At 28.7% G+C, this 15,813-nt stretch overlaps 2 protein-coding genes across 3 annotated transcripts; one reads left to right on the forward strand and one right to left on the reverse strand.

Annotated features, from left to right (window-relative positions):
* Positions 1–363: 363 nt before the first annotated feature.
* Positions 364–12,611, forward strand: LOC107486591 (putative receptor-like protein kinase At5g39000). 2 transcript variants are annotated; one of them, XM_052260875.1, is made up of 2 exons: positions 364–1,345; positions 12,181–12,611. In XM_052260875.1, the coding sequence occupies exons 1-2, from the start codon at positions 521–523 to the stop codon at positions 12,439–12,441; spliced, it is 1,086 nt and encodes a 361-aa protein (XP_052116835.1). In that variant the 5' UTR covers positions 364–520; the 3' UTR covers positions 12,442–12,611. The 2 variants fall into 2 exon arrangements, with proteins under 2 accessions (XP_052116835.1, XP_020996848.1); XM_021141189.2 differs by lacking the exon at positions 364–1,345 and adding an exon at positions 11,124–11,245 and having other exon boundaries at positions 11,341–12,611.
* Positions 4,246–4,708, reverse strand: LOC107486590 (phenolic glucoside malonyltransferase 1-like). The gene has a single exon (XM_052260879.1). The coding sequence runs from the start codon at positions 4,661–4,663 to the stop codon at positions 4,313–4,315; it is 351 nt and encodes a 116-aa protein (XP_052116839.1). The 5' UTR covers positions 4,664–4,708; the 3' UTR covers positions 4,246–4,312.
* Positions 12,612–15,813: the final 3,202 nt, after the last annotated feature.

The raw sequence follows: 15,813 nt of genomic DNA on the forward strand, positions 1-15,813 counted from the left end.
ACATGAATATAGTGTTTCAGCTCCTACATAACCTTCAGATTGCAAGCATCTAATTTTATTTCCAATAGCAACAGCTACTCTAAAAATACCATTTTGTCCCACTAATTTTCTCTTATCTTGTGCATTGAGAGCCTGTTAGGTTAAGTTGTTTATGTTTCCATATGGTATGGTCATTTTGACTTTAATTCTTTAACCATGAGGATTTGATAGCAACAGAAAAGACCTTAAAATGTAAATATAAGAAAGCATACGTTCCAGGAAAATTCCATTTCCATTTCCATTTGCTGACTTCGTGGAACGCATTAAGCGAAGAAAAAGAGATGCAATTATAATGAAAACACATGAAGCGAAGCAGCAGAGTAGGTGGGTACAGAGAACCAAACTAGTGATTATTTCATAAGTATCTGTATATTTCCCCCATTGTTTCTATCACTGATTTCACAAAGCGGAAATTGCTCAATAGATCAGATTAGAATAATCATTAATCTCATCTATCTGTCTAGTGTCTCAGATTGGAATAATGGTCGTCAAATGTTTATGCTTTGGTGATTCAAAGAAGGAGAAAAATTATCCGACAGTAATAGAAGAGCTATGCCATCGATTTTCCTTTGAAGATCTTAGAAAATCAACCAACAACTTTGACGATAAACTAGTAATTGGATGGTCATCCTTTGGTAATAAGGTATACAAAGGTTGTCTCAAACATAATGATGCTGCAACTGATCATACCATTACATTGAAGGTGATGGTGCCTCATTACTCCATCCAAGGTTCACTTCAATTCAAGAAGGAAATTGAACTGCTATATCAGCTTCGTCATCCTAATATAATCTCTCTAACAGGCTTCTGCGACCAAGAAAAGGAAAAGATTGTTGTGTATGAGTACATGGCCAATGAATCACTTGGTGATTACTTGAGAAATAGGAATAGGAATAACCAACCACTGTCATGGAAGAAAAGACTAGACATCTGCATTGGAGTAGCACGTGCTCTACACTACCTTCACTCAGGAGCCAAGCGTGCTATCATTCATGGTGATATAAATCCAAGTAATATTCTTTTGGATAAGAATATGATGCCCAAACTTACAAATTTTGGGATATCATTGCAGGGAGGGTTCTCTACATTGAAGCCAAAGAAAATCAAAGTAGATAAGATTGTAGGTACATCTGCATTGATGGCTCCGGAGTATGCTATACACGGTATTGTTACTGGTAAATGTGATGTTTTCTCCTTTGGCATGGTTCTACTAGACGTGGTAGGCCATAAATATAATGAAAGGCAAACTCTTGAGGAGACAATGGATCCAATTCTGAAAGGAAAGATTGCACCAGAATGTTGGCAGGTATTCACTAGTGTCATACAGAGTTGCTTGCAGCACGAAGCAGATGAGCGACCTACAATGGGCGAAGTTGAGATATTGCTTGAGAATGCTCTCTCATTGCAGGAACAAGCTGATATTACAAACACCAATGCTGCTCACTATACTTTATTATCCACTACTTGTTTGTCCCATATATTTTCACGTTGTATAAGTAATGGTCTTCTGACCTTTGATGCTTCAATGGAGGAGGAAGGCTCTTTCTCAGAAGTAAGTAGTGACTAAGAGCAAGTATCAGCTGAATTTCATGTGTTTCTTTTGCTAATCCTGCTTGTGTTTCCTTCTTTTAATTGATGTTGTTGTTGATGATGTCTTCAAATAAAACTCTTAACGAGAACGGTGTATTATATATCAGATTTTGAAATTTGCCTCTGCGTCAATATGGTTATAGCAGAAGTGCTAAGCAGAATGCATGAATTTTCGACAACCTTCACCTAAATTTGATGGATTTTTTTAATTTTATTTCTGTATTTTTGCTTTTAAAATACTTTAAATTTAGAGTAATGTTACGTATTCAAAATCTTTTAATGAATTATATTCGACCAAATTAAATAATAAGACTTAGAATATTGTAAGTTATAACTGATTTTTGTTAAGTTAGACTAATTTAGTTGATTTTAATTAACAAAAAGACTTGGATGTATAACATTATTCTTAATCTATTAATGTTTTTAATTCTTTTTTTTTCGGACTGTAAAATAATTGTGCAATTTTAGATGTAATAAATATGTAATTTCGGATGTTATATATATATAATAAATGTTATGTTTATGCTATACAATAAAACTTTACAATTAAGCAAAATATTTAACTAGATTTAACCAAATTGTTATAATGTGTTTTACGCGCGTATTTTACTTCGTCTTCTTCTTTTTACACCCCTATTGCTATGCGAATTCTTCTTCTCCTCCTCCTTTTCTCAGCTGAAATTCTTCTCTTCCTTCCTTTTCCTTCTCCCCATCATCATCGTCGTTATCGTCATCATTATCATCATTATCATCATGATTATCTCCTTCTTCTTATATAAATAACATTATTTATTCTCTTTTGAATTTTTGTATTTATTCTAATTAATTTTGTTGCGCTATCTACTTATTTTCTTTTCTAACAAAATTTGTAAATCTACAACTCAAATTTTAGTGAAATAAATTCTTAATTTGATCACATTATAATGAAGACATTGTGATATTATTCTTTAGAAATTCATGTGTTGTTTCATATATCAGTCGTCTTTCTTTTTATACATAAATGTCATTGTTCATTCTCTTTCGAGTTAATTTCGTTGTGTTATCTACAGATTTTTCACTTATTTTCTTTTCTATTAAAATTTGTGAATCTACAACTTAAGTTTTCATGAAATAAGTTTTTACTAGTGTCACATTATTTAGTTAAAATTTTTGGTATTAGACTAAAGACATTTCAATGTTATTTTTTATATTTTTATGTATTGTTTTATATATGAGATAAATATTTAATTCATTAAATATGTAATATTTTTTATAAAGATTCAATATTTTGTGTGTCGTGTTACTGAATGTTTAGTATCAATTTTAAGTAATTTTGATGCTATCTTATTTTATTTTATAGAGTCAACGTGATTTTTTAGTATGTAATTTACTTTCTATATTTTGTATCATTATATTTAAATTCCGATATCAATTTAAACAAATTTTGATGCTATTTTTGTTTCTCGCAAGAATCTAATTCAATAACTGTAAACCTACATTAATTCAATTAAATAATATTATAATACAGTATAAATATATTCATTTAAATCTAATATGAAAAGCAATATTTCTAAAAAAAGAAGTAAGAACAACAAAAAATAAAAAAAAAGAATAATAAGAAGCAAAAAAATACAGTAATAAAGAGGAGATTTCTATGTTTTTTAAGCAAAATTCTGGTGTCAAAATAAAAAAATTTCTGTGTAACTATTAAAAATTCGATATTATTTTTCTGATAGATTATGCATAATTCAAAACTCTCCTTCCTCCTTCTCCTCCTCCTTTTCTTCTTTTTGTTTCTTATTCATATAATTCTTGTTTCACCCTCCTAACAAGAACTTATGTTGTGATTAAAAAATTTCGATGTCAAATTAAAAAATTGTTGTGTTACGACTAAAAAATTTCGGTGCTATTTTTTGATAAATTCTGCATTACTCAAAATTACTCCTCCTTTGTTTCTTCATCATCATCTTCTTCTTTTTCTTCTTATCTTCTTTTCTTGTTCATCTTCTTTTTCTTGTTTTACCTTCTCATCATTATTCTTGTTTTACTCTCTTAACAAGAATAAAAAAAATTAAACAAAAAAAATATAATGCTACAAAATCACTAGAAAGAGAAAAAAAAAACAAACGCAGTAACAACAACAGTAATAAAAGAACGACAATAATGAAAAAACACATAAAGAAGAAGAAGGAACCAAAAAAGAAAATACAAAAAAAAAAGAAGAAGAACACATATTTACATTAGTGACTAAAAAATTGGAACGTGTAAATACATTCTTACTAATAAAATTAAAATTTATTAGACTTAAACCAATTTAATTAGACTTAATTATCAAAACAACTTAAATATATAATAAGACTCTGTATTATATAAAATAATTTCAAATATTGCCTCCGTAATATTGCCGATTTTAGAATAAGTTTGCCCAGGTCTTAATTTTCAATCGCTTATCTACTCATTGTGAATTTATAATTGCATTTATATAATAATTTCAATTAAAAGTACTACAACATTATTAATTTTGCAATAGAAACTTTAGAAATCATAAAGCACCAGAGAGAGCATTGCAAAATAAATAAAATACGAAGTTCCAAACATGTCTTGAAATACTAGAATTCGAATAACATTGTTCCACTTGTAACAATAAATCATGACCACCAAAAGGGATTAAAAACACCAATAATAATAAGATTGTGCCACTTGATTAGTCACAAACTGCAATGTTTGCAAGAAGCTCTTCTAAAATGGTGTTGAATTTATGGATTTGAGTCCTCCCAAGTGCTACACCAACTTCAATTATTCCATCTTCTTTGTCCCTACAGTCAGAGAGGGACATCAACTGAGGATCTAGTTGAACTACTTCACTCAATTTGGGTTTTCCCCATCCAAAATCAGTCTCGTACACATCCAACTTTGGAGAACCTGCAATTCCCAACATACGATGCGACCATTTACTAAAACTTAATTGACATAAATGTTCCAGCACATTTATAAGGTTCAGATTGCAATTCTCTAACTTTGCTCCCAATAGCAACAGCTGCTTCAAAAATACCATTTTGCCCCACTAGCTTGCTCCTCTTGAATGCAACAATGCCATTAACCAAACAATTTCCAAAGTACGTTGAGGGAATTTCCAACTCACCAATGTTACGGCAATCTAACCAAGGACATATGTATAATTCGTCATCATCATTACTTACAATATCTTGGGATTTTACCTTACAAACCCAAATCAAAGAACATGTCACAACAAATGTTGACAAATGTAATGTTCCTAGACCATGGCTTTGGCACTTAGTAGACACGTATTTCTTCAAATGATCAACATGGTCACGCCTCAGCACAAACGTGCGGCGAACATTGTCACTAGGAACATTGTGGCCAAGACTCATGAACCTTTCTCTTGTAGAATTCCACACTGTTTCTAAGAATATATGCTTAAGCCCATTTGGATCTTCAATCGTATCTCTATCATGGATTGGCAAAGTAACAATGTTCTCTTTAGACCCACAAACTGATGCCCAAAACTTCATGAAGTGATGGAATCCCTTCCCATCCACCACCACGTGACTGAAACAATAGGAATCAAAAGCTTAAGAAAAACCACAATAATTTAAAGGTGAAAACTCAGGTGAAGTCGACTTTACGTAAAGTTCATATTGAGAGCTGTTAAATGAAAATTTAGTCAAATCGGCTCTGAGGTATTAACTTCACGGGAGTCAATTGGTGCACCTGAGTTTCCACCTAATTAAAAAAAGTTGCATACATTGAATCTGATTTCAGATCTAATCTCAAATGATCTAATGCAATTCAAATAGATAGTATTGAATATATAAGGGTTCATATGTTTTTATCTAATATGTTACCAGTTATGTTTTTAAGAGAGACATAATTTTTACAAGTAGTTTAATCCAAACTGCACTTGAAAATTCATACCAGAAATTGATGCATATAATGAAGCCAGAATTGGGGAAGATAGTGACTTGAATAGCCATAGGAGGTATCCACAAGGTGCCATCGTCTAAGGCACGTGGAGAAGGCAACATAGGAACAAAGGGGTGCAAGCACGTGACATCTCTCGGTGTGTCAGATACGAGGCTGTCAAGATTTGCTATCGTGGACTCAGCAACTATGAAAGTGAGAGTGTCACCTTCTGGGTAGAGAATGTGAGGGGTTTGTGGCTTTGGAGGGAAAACTATGTTGGAAGAGAAAGGAAAGAAGTGTTTGAGAGTGTGTGAAAGTGATTGTTTCAGATTTGGAATCACTTCTTGTAAGAAGTGTGTTGTGGAGTAAGGGATTTCATAGAAGAAAATGCGTTTGCATGTTACAGGCAAGCATAAAAAAGGAACATCAAAGAAAGAAAGGGGAACAGAGGTTGGAGGAACAGAACCTGGTGGAGGACCTACTTGACACTGCTCTATCACCTTCACTCTGTCATCATGCTTCACCTTCTTCTCCATGGAATTATGAAATGAAACTTGGATACAGAGAGTTTGTGTTAGTTTAATACTTTGATTCCTCGAGAAATGGATATATTTATGTAGAAAAGCAAACCAAGATGGGAATGGTTATTATTACTTATTATAGAGAGGGTTGTTGTCTCTAACTCTCTATTACAGAGAGAGAAGTTTTAGAGCATTTTCAATGCTAATGGTAGATTTAATTTTAATTTTATTTTGAGTTTTTATAAAATGACACATAAATATTTATAAAATTATATGTTATAAATAATCATTTAAAAATTAAAAATAAAATTTGTCAATCTAATACTTAATCTTAGTTTAATTATAATGTTATATTATTTTTAATTATTTTATCAATATAATTATATGAATGTTAAAATTTTATTAGTTTTCTATATATCAAGTAATATCTTACTTTTAAAATGATATCGATTTTCTAACACAAATTTTATTCTAAATTAATTTATTTCTTAAAAATATCAAAATTAATATTCTACTACAAATACTCTATTAAAAATGATCTTATATATACAATTAAACAAATTGATGGATTAAATAGGGGCAGAAACTCACCTGCAGTCGACAGGTGAAGTTGCTTCTGGATGGCTGACACGTGTTACTATATGGTTTAAAAAAATCGGTTTATTTTATATAAATGGTTTATTTAAAAAAATCGATTTGAATTGGACCAAGCAGTTACTTTTATTCCCTTCTTCTTCGTTTCGCACATAAAATTCGTTCTCTTTCAATCCCTTTTTCAGAACTAATATGAAACTTTCAATTAGGTATGTTCCTTTTATTTATATTTCTTAATCAAATTTATTATTTCAAATGTATTTCTTAATTTATGTTTTTATTCATTCCTCTGTGAATGATGAAAATGATTTAATAAATACGTACATATTTATGTCATCACACCATTTTGATGTTCAGGATCATAAATGCCAAGATAATTCATGGCAATTTCATGTGATGGAAGACAAAAATGTAATTATGGTATAACGTAGACTAATTGATAGCATGAGCATTGTTGAAATTTTGGCATGATCTCTTTCATATTTGTTATATGTCTCTTTAGTTGGTGATGTTATAGTTTATTGTGATGATATGATGGTAGTTTAATTGTATGAGTTAGGTCCTTTTTATTTGGTTGAATTTTTTCTATGGCTATCATATTCTTGATGGCAATGTCAAAATAAATATTTTCATTAGTTGTTTTTTTTTTCTTTATTTTTGAATCAATTTTATTTTGAAAAAATTTATTAAAAGTTTTTGTTGTAGACAAAATTAATAATATTATGTTCAATTATTTAAGGAGACCAAATTAATATTTTGATTAGATACTTTTGTTTTATTGAAAATAAATTCTAATTTTACTAAAAAATAAATTCTAGTTGATAAGTAAAAACACAAAAACGTGCATGACAGTGAAATCATAATTTTTAGACAAGTAAATTATAGTCTTATTATCTTAAAAAAATAATTTATTTATAGAATAATATTGAAAAATTAACAATAATTTGTATGAAAATAGTTTATTAGTAAAATAAAAGTTAATTGATTGATTACCATAAAATTTAATTTAACGATAAATTTGTAATTGAACATATTTTTACAGCTTAATTTAAAAGCAACTGAAAATGTAAGTTATGGGAAACAAAACAAAACTCATCAAGAAAATAGAAACAGAGACAAAAAAAAAGGACAGATGATATCATTTATGTCATTCCTATAAAAAAAACCGTGAATTTTGTTTCTTTTTCAGAATACTAAATTTTACTTTTTCAAACAAGTTGTATACATATATTTAACAAAAATTAAATAAAAAAAGTTTCAGATAAATTTAAAGAAAAATTAGTCAATATTTTTTTTCCAAAGATAATAGGTTATATTTCATTAATTATTTAAAAATGAAAAATTAGTCAATATGAATGAAGAAAAAGAACATATCAAATTCATCTGTTAGGAATTTAGGAATAACACGCAGAAAAAATTTAAATTATTTTAAAAGTAGTTATTTAATTTATTCAAACCGATTTTTTTAAATAAACCATTTGTATAAAATAAATCGATTTTTTTAAACCATACAGTAACACGTGTTAACGATCTAGAAACAACTTCACCTGCAGTCGACTGCAGGTGAGTTTCCACCTTAAATAGGGACATCAAATAGATGAAATATATATCTGGTTTAAATGTAGTTTTGTTAAACATTTGAGAAAAAAATTAGCTTTTTTTCCTTAATTAAATTTTATTTTGATATAAGCCCAAATTATTCTAGGTCTTCTATATATCATTTTTGCTTTATTTATCCCACTACTTGAAAAGTTATTGTAATTTAGTTTCGAGAATCGGAACTATCATTTTAAAATACTGAAAATCAAATTATTATATTTTTAACATTTAAAATAAATATTTTGCCTTGGTACAATTATTAAACATTAAATGAGACAAAACTAGGACTTATTAGGCGGATTTCTTATAAGAAATATGTGAAGATACTTTTTTTTATAAATGATTTTTAACTAATTTTCTCTAAATTAATATGTAATTTATCTTTTATGGTAGGTTAACTTATGATTAGTTGATTCTTTGATTTGATTATTAACTTCACTTTTAATTTGGATTGTTAAAAGTTAACTAAAATTAGTATTTCGATTATGACAGAGTCCGTAATTAACTTATTTTTAAAATTTTGTTATGTAATTTTTAAAAAAATATTAGTCCAATTCATTTTTGTTATTTTTTTATATTATTTTTGAAAAAAAAAACACAGCGATGAAACGGAGCCATAGTAAACATATAAATACAATTTTTATTATAACAGGGAATTGATGCAAAAACCGTTCATTATTTGTGCGGGATATTTGCAGTGCAATTTGGTTCGATTTAAAAAAAAATCATTCGATTTGAATATTTATTTTATGTATAATGCGATTTGAATTAGATAATTTTTTTTAAATCTGATTCGATCCGATCTGATTATAAGCGGTTTTGGATCAATTTAAATTTGTGATTTTTTAAATAAAAAATAATAACTTAGTTTACAAAATTAATGTTGCATGGCATAATATAAATGCACACTATTAAAGTGCTAATAATTTTATAAACATTATAAAGTAACATGTGCAATAATCTAACATAATAATAAAACATAAATTCCATAAACATTATAAAACAATCTGTCCAATAATTCATCCAATAAATTCAACAAGTCTTGGTAAAATAATAATTCTTCAACATAAAAATAAATCTCAACAATACAAAATTAAATAATATAATAAGTCTTAATAAAAATATAACATAAAAATTTCAAGTTGAGAAGTGAAGCACTGATCACTACTCAGATTCATCATGAGAGCCTTTTTCATCTGCAGTTGAGGAATTAGCTCAAATTTTACAATAAAATATAATAGAATAAATAAATATCAGTAGATTAAACATATTATCAAATAGTAAAATTAATTAATATATGTAGATAAAAAAAAATAGAATTCAATAAACAAGAACAGAATACTTAATTTAACACAAAGTTTAACAAATTTTAATCAATAAGACTAAATTGTCAAAAATAACAAGAACAACACAAAGTTTAACAAAAATCAGAACAAATTTCTCTAGAGCAATACAAAATTAAACAAAAACAAGTACAAACATATTGAGAAAAGAAGACGGTAGCAGTGTCATTGAGAAGAGGAGACGCTGAACGACATCATTGAGAAGAGGAGACAGCGAAAAGCGTGTGATGGTGAGAGTGAGTAAGTGAGAGCGAGTGAAATAAGAATACGAGAGAGGAGTTTCTTTTTTAGGTTAGGGTTTGTGTTTGTAGGGATTGGGGTGTGCGTGCGACGCTCCTAAGTACTAAGGGTCTTATTATTATTATTATTATTATTATTATTATTATTATTATTACTATTATTATTATATACAATATGAGATTTGGTTTGGTTCAGTTTAGTTCAATTTTAGGGTTTGAATCGATACAATTTTCGGTTTGAATCGATACAATTTCGTAATTTTTTTGGATCGATTTAAATCTAAACACTTCTATGCATTACTATTAAAAAATTATATAATATAGCTCCTTTTCTGTTATTCTATTTTTTTCTAAAACTGACATTAAAAAAATTTGAAAATTTTAAATTGGGATAATATTTTTAAAAATATTACACAAGAATTCAAATGTAAAGTAACAAACCATAGTTAAATATTAATTTTGATCAAATTTAAGCAATCTAAATTAACAGTGTAATTAATAGTTATATAAAAAATTAATCAATAAAAAATTAACATGTCACATAGAATAAATTATATATTATTTAAAAAAAATTAATTAGAAATTATAATTTGCAAAATGAATTTTATCATGGTTTAGAAATTGAGTTTAATTAACTTAATTAAGATTAGAGTAATGATGATTAGTATAATCATAATAATAGAAATTAATTCTTTCAATAATAATTGAACAAGTTAAAGAGGATAATCAATCCTTTATTTATGAGGAGATTGGGTTGAAATTACGATATTAACCAGATATTTTAAAACACTACGGCCTCACACCACAGTCATTTTTGTCTCTTCCATTTAAATAGAGTAACAAAATAAACTATTAGAAAGTAAAGTATACGCAAATGGACACAAGACAACATGCATAGTTGAAAATAAAGGGTTAATTTTCAGAAATCTTAAAAGATTACAAATTAGTTAATTTTCAGAAATCTTTATGCAGCTGACATATGGACAACAAAAAATATCATTTAGTCCCACTAATTTTCTCCTCTTTACTTTTGCATTGACCCTTGTGTTAGGTTAAGGCGTTAAGCTGTTTGTGTTATTTTTGAAATAAATTACTATATGGTCATTAAGATTTGAGTTAGTCCAGTGGTTAATTAATACAAGGACCCATTCAATGAAACTATTGACTCTAAAATGTAAATATAAGAAAGCATGCATTTCCAGGTAAATTCGGAAGGCCTATTGACTCCATTTCCATTCCCATCTTCTACGCTTGTTTGACTTTGATTTTCAACAGGGAACGCGTTAAGCAAAAAACGGAGATGCAATTATATAACGAAAACATAACAAGTGAAGAAGCAGAATCAAACTAGTCAAGCAAGCTTTTGTCTCTAACTTCGTTTTCACCCAGGCTTCAACTACTTCACTTCTCCATCAAGGTACTTGGCAAACTTTTCTCTCTATATATATGTAAATGATTGAATAGAAATAATCTTAAGTCTCATCTATCTGTTCATGACTGACAATGTTTCAGATTGGAATAATGTTTCTCAAATGTTTACGCTTTGCTGATTCAAAGAAGGGGGGAAAATATCCAATAGTAATAGAAGAGCAATGCCATCATTTTTCATTTGAAGCTCTTAGAAAGGCAACCAACGACTTTGACGAGAAACTTCAAATTGGAGAAGGAGGCTTTGGTAAGTTTTACAAAGGTTGTCTCAAACATAATAATGGTGATGCAAGTGATCATACGATCGCATTGAAGGTGATGCCTATTTGGATGTCCCATGAATATTATGAGTTCAAGAAGGAAATTGAGATGCTATGTGAGCTTCGTCACACAAATATAATCTCCCTTATAGGCTTCTGCTACCGAAAACAGAAACGTATTGTTGTATATGAGTACATGGTGAATGGATCACTCCATGATTACTTGAATAATAAGAACAAAGAACCACTGTCATGGAAGAAGAGACTAGAGATCTGCATCGGAGTAGCACGTGCTCTACACTACCTTCACACTGGAGCCAATCGTTGTTGTATCATTCATCGTGACATAAAACCTCATAACATTCTATTGGATGGGAATATGGTTCCCAAAATCTCGGGTTTTGAGTTATCATTGTACGGAGCGCTCTCTGCATCAAAGGAAAAGAAAATTGAAGTAGATTGCGTTGCAGGCACAGTTGGATACATTGCTCCTGAACACATCTGGCATGGTTATGTCACTGATAAAAGTGATGTTTTCTCCTTTGGTATGGTTCTGCAATTCGTGATGGGCCACAATGTGTCGTGCTTCAAACATGATGCCGACACTCTTGAGGAGACAATAGATCCAAATCTGAATGGGAAGATTGCACCAGAATGTTGGCAGGTATTCACTAGTGTCATACAGAGATGCTTGCAGCATGAACCAGATGAGCGACCTACAATGGGCGAAGTTGAGATATTGCTTGAGAATGCTCTCTCATTGCAGGAACAAGCTGATATTACAAACACCAATGCTGCTCACTATACTTTATTATCCACTACTTGTTTGTCCCATATATTTTCACGTTGTATAAGTAATGGTCTTCTGACCTTTGATGCTTCAATGGAGGAGGAAGGCTCTTTCTCAGACGTAAGTAGTGACTAAGAGCAAGTATCAGCTGAATTTCATGTCCTGCTTTTACTAATCCTGTTTCTGTTTCCTTCTTTGCTGCCTGTTAAATGTCACATTATTGTTGTTATTGTTGTTGTTAATGTATTCAAATAAAACTCTTAAGGAGAAGGGTGAAAAATATATGAGATTTGGAAAAGAGAAAAGCTGTACAACAATTTTATATCGGGTAATTCTAATATGACTATGGTATGTTGACTATTATGACTATAATATTTTAAAAAGTATTACTTAAAAAAAAGTGTTACCAAAATATATAAAAAAATATAACTTTAATTTTAACAACATTTGTATAGTTACTATAGCCACTATAATATAATCATATTAGAATTCATCTTTTATGTTTTATTGGACTATTGGCCAATAATTTTACTTAACAGTTTAATTTCTTTAGTCCACCACTCTAACAATATATACTATTATGCGGCTCTCTAGCATCATCATATTGAAAATTGCCAGTGCTTCGGTATGGTTCTAGCAAAAGTGCCAAGCATGAAGGACATGAATTTTCTTACATTGTGAATTTATAATTGAAGTTATACAATTCTCCGAAACATGTCTTGAAATATTAGAATTCGAATAACATTGTTCCACTTATAACAATAAAACATGACCACTAAGATTGTGCCATTTGATTAGTCACAAACTACAATATTTGCAAGCTCCTCTTCTAAAATGGTGTTGAAGTTATGGATTTGAGTCCTCCCAAGTGCTACACCAACTTCAATTATTCTACCTTCTTTGTGTGTGTTTGGATTTCAGTTTGTAAACGAGAGTTTGCATAAAAGTGATTTTGTAAATTGTTTTTGATGAAAAGTAAGTTTGTGTTAACGTGATTTATGTTTGGCAATTTTTATATCAAAATTGATTATAGTAAAATAAATGTTGTTTGGGTTATATTTTTATTCTTATAAGACTTTTTTGACATCCAACATTCATAATTTTATTAATACTTATGAATATTTTTTATTTAGTTTGTCTTTTTTAATGGGATCAATTAATCTATACTATAAAAAAAGTTACAATAAAATATAATATATGAAATTATAATTATAAATTTTACATAGTCGAATAAAAAATAAAAAATTTCAGCCAAAACAAAAATAAAGTATAATAAAATATAAAACAAGAATTCATGTATAAAAATTCATATGAACAGTATATATCAACAATATATATCATATAAAACCAACAATATAAATACAGGGCATAAAAAAAGAAAAATAAAATTTATATGAACAAGAAATAAAAAAATATCATAAAAAAATTAATAACATACCTGAGAGATGAGAGATTACAATACTGAAAAATAATATAAAAAAGGTCAATGATAAAAATAAGTAAAAAATAAAAAAGAACAAAGTCAAATAAAAATAAAAAAGACACCTTACATATTAAACATAAAAAACAGTAAAGGATAAAAAAAATTCATATGAACTAAAAAATAATAAAAAATAAAAATATAAAAAAGAGTACTATACATTTTATAATGTTAAACAAAAAGAAAAGATTTTATAATTTATTTTAGTTCTGTGAGTACTCTTTAATTTAATATATTTTGGACTATAAATTTTTATTATTTATGACTCTTTTATTACTTATAATTGCTATATAATAAAAACAAATAAAGTACAATAAAAATAAAAGACAAAAACAAAAAAAATTATACAAACATAGTATATAATAATTACAACCAACAATATATATCATATGAACAAAAAATTATAATAAAAAGTAAATAAAATTTATATGAATATAATCAAATAAAAAAATAAAAAATTTTATACATAATATAAATATAGTACAATAAATGATAGAAAAAATAATTTATATAAACAAAACACAAAAATTTTATACATAACATAAATATAGTACAATAAAGGATAGAAAAAAATAATCTATATAAATAAAAAATAATAAAAATATCATAAAAATTAATAAAAATAAAATTTATATCAACAATAGTTGTCATATAAATAAAAAAATAAAAATATAACAATAGAAAATTAAAAAAATAACATCAGAACACTAAAAGAATAATATAAAAAATATTTATCGTATAAATAAAAAATACAATAAAAAACATAAAAATTAAAATATGAAAAAAGAACTAAAAAATATTAAAAAGAAAATTAAAATCTTTACCTTGGCAGTGATGGAAACAAATCTGAAAGAGTTTGATAAAAAAAAATTTCTGTAACGAAGAACATAGAGAGAACTACTACTGTGTGAAATTATGTGGTTATAGACATCCTTTTTATAGAAGAAAGGAAGGGTACAATTGGTAGATATGAAATAGATTTGTTACTTAACTCTTCCAACGGTCATTAATTTTCCTAACGTGAACGCAGAAGCTTGAATTTTTAGCTTCTGATGAACGTACGTTCACAGGTGAAAGCAATTCTGGGTTAAGGGTTCCAAAAAATTACCAAACATAACAATGTAGCGTTCAAGACGTTCAAACGAACTTTTTTGTTCCTCAACGTAAACCCCAAACACATCCTTTGTCCCTACCATCAGAGAGGGACACCAACTGAGAATGTAGGTGAACTACTTCACTCAATTTGGGTTTTCCCCACCCAAAATCTGTCTCATACACATGCAACTTTGGCGAAGATGCAATCCGCAACATACTGCCCTATTGTAGCAACTTCACTAAAAATACTAATTCCTCGATTAATGCAGAGACAAAATAGGTAATCCTTCCAAGCAAACAAGTTTCATTCTCATCTTCCAATGAATATTCAACCTGAAAGAGATGATTAAGAGACAGATCCTCATCTATCTATGCCAATTTGTGTTGGTAACTTCATTAACTTTTATATCTTCTAATTTTATCTTACAAACCCAAAAACAAAGAACATGTGACAACAAAGGTTGACAAATGTGATATCTCTAGACCATGTCTTCGACACTTAGTAGACACATATTTCTTCAAACAAATTATCAACATGGTCACGCGTCAAAACAAACGTGATACGAACATGGTTATTGTCGCTAAGTTGTGGGCTTGTGGCCCAGGCTCGTGAACCTTTCTCTTGGAGAATTCCATACTGTTTCTAAGAATATAGGCTTAAGCCCATTTGGGTCTTCAATCATGTCTCTACCATGATATGGCAGAACAATATCATTCTCTTTAGATCCACAAAGTGAGGCCCAAAACTTCATGAAGTGATGGAATCCCTTCCCATCTACAGCCACGTGACTGAAATAATAGGAGTGAAAGCTTAAACAAAACCACAATAATCTAAATTATATTTGGTCTTTCTAATATTTAACTTTAGAACTAGGGGTGAGAAAAGGTTCGGGGAGTCTGTTGGCCTTAGGGGAATCTCTTCCGCGGTCTAT

The sequence above is a fragment of the Arachis duranensis genome, chromosome 4 (assembly GCF_000817695.3).
Source record: "Arachis duranensis cultivar V14167 chromosome 4, aradu.V14167.gnm2.J7QH, whole genome shotgun sequence".
NCBI lineage: Eukaryota > Viridiplantae > Streptophyta > Magnoliopsida > Fabales > Fabaceae > Arachis > Arachis duranensis.

Coding starts and splice junctions, on each gene's coding strand:
- LOC107486591 (XM_021141189.2), top strand. CDS start 11,350: ATGTTTCTCAAATGTTTACGCTTTGCTGATTCAAAGAAGGGGGGAAAA.
- LOC107486590 (XM_052260879.1), bottom strand. CDS start 4,663: ATGGTATTTTTGAAGCAGCTGTTGCTATTGGGAGCAAAGTTAGAGAAT.